General features: G+C 42.2%; 1 protein-coding gene across 1 annotated transcript; it reads left to right on the top strand.

The window, feature by feature from the left end:
- The first annotated feature begins 468 nt into the window (after nt 1–468).
- LOC147324191 (uncharacterized) lies at nt 469–4,475 on the top strand. The gene has a single exon (XM_086297828.1). It carries the CDS (start codon nt 1,088–1,090, stop codon nt 1,793–1,795), a length of 708 nt encoding a protein of 235 aa, XP_086153954.1. The 5' UTR covers nt 469–1,087; the 3' UTR covers nt 1,796–4,475.

Genomic DNA, 4,475 nt, shown 5'->3' with positions numbered 1-4,475 from the left:
GTTTTAGATGTGTCCTTGAACCAACACAGCTGATTCAAATGGCTAAATTACCTCCTCAACATGTCTTGAAGTTCTCCAGGGGGATGGTAATGAACTAATCATTTGATTCAGGTGTGTTGACCCAGGGTGAGATCTAAAACCTGCAGGACACCGGCCCTCGAGGCCTGGCGTTGCCTACCCCTGATATAGACAGTGCTTGAAGCAGTTATGACCTTCTTGCCATATTGGCAGAATAAATGACCTGGAAGCTGTTGCACTGTCTGCACCTGTAAACTCCAGGACACGTTTACAAACAATTTTCGTTGTTATTTGCGCTGCAGCTGCAGGTTAGGGTGGAGTTACTGTGTGTGTGTTTACAAGTAGTTTTAAACCTTTAAACAGCATAACAGTAAAAGAAGAATTGACTGCGTTACAGTCAATGCGGGAGCGGCGGCTTTGCTCGTGCGCGATTCATTTGCAGTTTGGACGCACGTGAACATCTCCTGCCCTGATAGCGGCTGGAGGAGGACTATCCTCCGCCTGTGAGTGCTTTGGCACGAGCGAGGTGCCCACGGCAGCACCCGCTGCTTGTTGAGAGCAACAAGCGCTTTCACGTCAAAAGTCGTCATAAATAAGCCTCCAATAACACCAGAAAAAGTCGCCAGATTTGTCGCTAGTCGCTTTTTAGAAAAAAAAAACGACGCTAAGGGGGGTTTGAAAACTCCCTAAATATAGCGACAAAATCGCTAAGTTGGCAACACTTTTTGGACTGTTTTCAGGGTATTTAAAAAAATTCAAAACAAAACAAAACCGTGCGTCACAATGGGTATTCTCTGAGTATGCGCAGAATTACGCACAGCTGTCATGTGATCCTGTGATCGAACAAAGGATCAAAGGCTCAAAGAGCGCTGACGTCAAATTCGCTGCCACAAAAGTCTATAAATAGCCCCTCTTCACCTTTGCAAACACAGTTTTACTTGGAACATTTTCAGAAACAGCGAGTTGTGTTTAGCAAACCAGAAACCTTTCAGAAAGGGACTGTTTTTAAACTTAAACAATTAAGCAGACATTTTTTCTTGTCGACACTTTGCATTAAGAGTTTAAAGAAATGTCAAACGAAGCATTTAATAATTTACAGTCTGACGGAGAGATTCGAGAGGAATCACAAAGACTGTATGGGTTGATGGAGACAGAAATACCTGACCCTATGGAGCTTCAAATGAAAATTCAACAACTCCAGTTGGAGTTGAGCACCCTGAACAGCACAACAGAAAGTCTTACACTGCAAATATTTTGGCTGGAAGAAAAAGTCAAAAAGCAAAATTTCAAGATTGTTCATAACGAAGATCTCATAGATGAACTTTATGAAAATCTTAAAATGAAAAGAGAAATAATTAATAATCTTAAGGATGAGCTGAGAAGGGAGGAGGAAGAAAAAATATTAGCTGCTGTTCACAACATCACTGGTGAACCTCTGCAGCTGGAGAATCTTCCTCCTGAACCCGAGGAGCTTTATTTTCCTGCCTTGGAACCATCTCCTGATGTGGTTCCAACACAGGAGAATCTTGCTCCTGAACCCGAGGAGCTTTTTTTTCCGGCCTTGGAACCATCTCCTGATGTGGTGCCGACTAGTGGTTCATGGCGTCATGGTGCTAAACGCCTACTTAAAATAGGTTTAGGTGTTGCTGCAGTAGGCCTTATTATAGCTGCAGGTTACTGGGGCTTTTCAGTGCTTAACAGTGATTGCCTATTTAACTCTGTCTATGGCCTCCTTGAGCCATATTGCTACCTTGGTGATCGATTAGTCCCTTTTTAAAGACTAGTAATGATGGACTGCTTTTCATCCACAGTCCAGAAAACCATACGTTGTTCATATCAGACAACATAAGCAACATTTAGCTAACTTGTGCTCTCATTTTTCTTTTCTTTTGCCTCTCACCCCCCAGCCAGTCGCGACAGATGGCTGCCCCTTCCTGAGCCTGGTTCTGTCAAAGGTTTCTTCCTGTTTAAAGGGAGTTTTTCCTTTCCACCGTGCCTAGTGCTTGCTCACAGGGGATCATTTGATTGTTGGGGTTTAATTTGTTAAAAAACATAAGAAATTAGGTGAGGGGTTCACATAATAGAGAGCACAACAAAAACTACAAATTTAAAAAAAAAATTGTTAGTTGCAAATCAAAATAAAGACAACAGTTTCTGAAAAACATCTCTTACGGCTCTGTTTATTTGCTTAAATGAACACTTGTATTTTTTTGTCATAGAAGAATATACATTGTCTTAAGTATTTAATAATTTTAAATTTAGCCCTGCGCTGCATGAGATAAACTGAGATGAGATAAACACAGACGGCTGTCGAGGCCTGGCGAGGGAAAGTTCCTCTTCAACCTCCAAACTGAACCCAGTTTGTTACTCGCAGCATCGCAAAATTAGACACAGCAATTTCTTAGAGTCTGGTTTAAGTCCTGAAATGACATCTCCTTACCTGTCACGATTCTGGGTCAGTTTGACCCAGTATTTTGAGTTGTTATGTTTTGGTGTGTTTTTGCATTATGGATAGTTTTCTTATTCTCTTGTGGTGCTTTTGTTGGTTATGATGATGATGATTATTAATCTATGTTTTAGTTCTTCTTGTTTAGGGATTAGTTCTTAGGTTTTGTGTTCTCATGTTTTTTGCTGGTTTAGTTCAGTGTCTAGTCTGTCTCTCTCTGTCCGTGTCTTAGTTTAGTGTGTATTGTTTCCTGTTTTATTTTGAAGGATTGTGTCTTATGTCAGTGTGTCCAGCTTCGATCCCCTGACTCGTTAGCCCCAATCTCTCCCAGCTGTGTCTCCCTCCTGTTTTCCATTCCCTGATTACTTCCCTGTGTATATTAGCCCTGTGTTTGCCCTTGCTCAGTGCTGCATCGTACCGTCGGATTATGCCTTTGTGTTTTATACTGTGTTCAGTATTTTCGTGTTCACTACCCTTGTTCAGTTCATGTTTTAATTTCTCCAGCAATAAAGCTGAGGTTTTGAGTTACAATTCTGTGTTTGAGTCCTGCATTTGGATCCTCATCTCCGCCTGCCCGCACACAGAGCCCTGTATTTAAAATCCAACTCTTACCTGAACTCTGCTGCCTTTCTGTCTCTCTCGCTGCTTTGTAACGCACCATCCCCCTTTTGACATTAGATAATGGTAAATCAAACCTGCACTGCAGAGAGGTTGGCATGACAGGAAGTCGAGATGATAACGATAGACCAGCCTTCAAACTAAGACGCGTGATGTATAAAAGTCTTTCTACTGAGTAAAGGACAGTTTGAGTTTCCTGCTGGCACCATGCACTGTCTTCACAAGTTTCTTCTTTGTTTTCTACCATGTCTACAAGGCATCAGTGTGAACATCAAATATATCTGATTTATCTTACGGCTGTAAACGGCACACTAACTTTATCATCTTCTTTTTTTTTTTTAATTTACCAGAGTTTTCAACAGGAATTATTCATGGAACAAAAGCTCCGGACAACTCGATACCCTACATGGGATCAGTTCAGAATAACAAGGGTCAACATGTCTGTGGAGAATTCCTCATCACTGAAGACTTTGTGCTCACTGCTGCACACTGTGACCGGTTGTGAGTTAGATTTCCTGTTCATGAAGTTCATCCAAAAACAAACTTTTTCAAACTTGTGTTTATTGATCAGATCACTCTAAGTTATTGATAAGGCAGATGTTATTTCGAGGGAAAATAAAACACAATTAAGTGCAATAGCATCAAATAAAAATGACCTTTGACTTCTGACAGCCGTTGGTTACATGAAAATGTGTTTCTATTTTTTACTTCATGTTGTGTCTCCAGTTGTGTGTGAACGTTCGATTAGTTCACAGAGTACAAACAATTCAGCCTCCACGTGCTGAAATAAACCTAAAAGAAAATCAAGTGTTTCAGGTGGCGAACCTGTTGATGAGCCTGTTACGGCCCTAGCTGGGCCTCCTGATACTGCCCTTGTGTGGGCGCGGTGTTTTTCTCCACCTCCTCCTCTTTTGCTCCACCCCCCGTCTCTCTCTTGCTCTTCTCTCTCCCCAGGACACAGCTGCTGCTCATTGGACTCATTTACCACCTGGGCCCAGTCAGCAATCACCTCTTGGAGGTCATATAAGCTGGGGATGAGCTGTGAACAGGGTGTGGGGCGTTCTCTGGTGTCTCTGCGTTGTGTGTGGTTAACCTGCTCAAAGTGTGGAGTTGTGGAAACAGCATAGCTGCTTTGCGTGAGTAGTGTGGGCTTGTGAGCCTTGGCAGCAGCAAAGCCAACTGCTGTTAGTGACAGGGTGAGCTTGTGGGCCCCTGGAAGTACCTCCTCGTGGTGTGGAGTTTTTGTTTGGTTGTTGTGTTCTTTGTTGTTGCAACCCTTTTTCTCTTTTTCCAAGTGTTATTGGTAAAACGGCGTTGCCGGCTCTTTATGTTAAGATGATCTATAATAAAGACTATTTTATTTACTGAAAACACTGGTCTGTTTTCCTTTCAT

Source organism: Aulonocara sp. 'chitande type north' Nkhata Bay, linkage group LG7 (assembly GCF_057382095.1).
Source record: "Aulonocara sp. 'chitande type north' Nkhata Bay isolate Kocher_YH1m ecotype deep benthic linkage group LG7, A_spYH_male_GT1.1, whole genome shotgun sequence".
In the NCBI taxonomy this organism is placed as follows: Eukaryota; Metazoa; Chordata; class Actinopteri; order Cichliformes; family Cichlidae; genus Aulonocara; species Aulonocara sp. 'chitande type north' Nkhata Bay.
This window is presented reverse-complemented; position numbering and strand designations above follow the sequence as displayed.

Coding starts and splice junctions, on each gene's coding strand:
- LOC147324191 (XM_086297828.1), top strand. CDS start 1,088: ATGTCAAACGAAGCATTTAATAATTTACAGTCTGACGGAGAGATTCGA.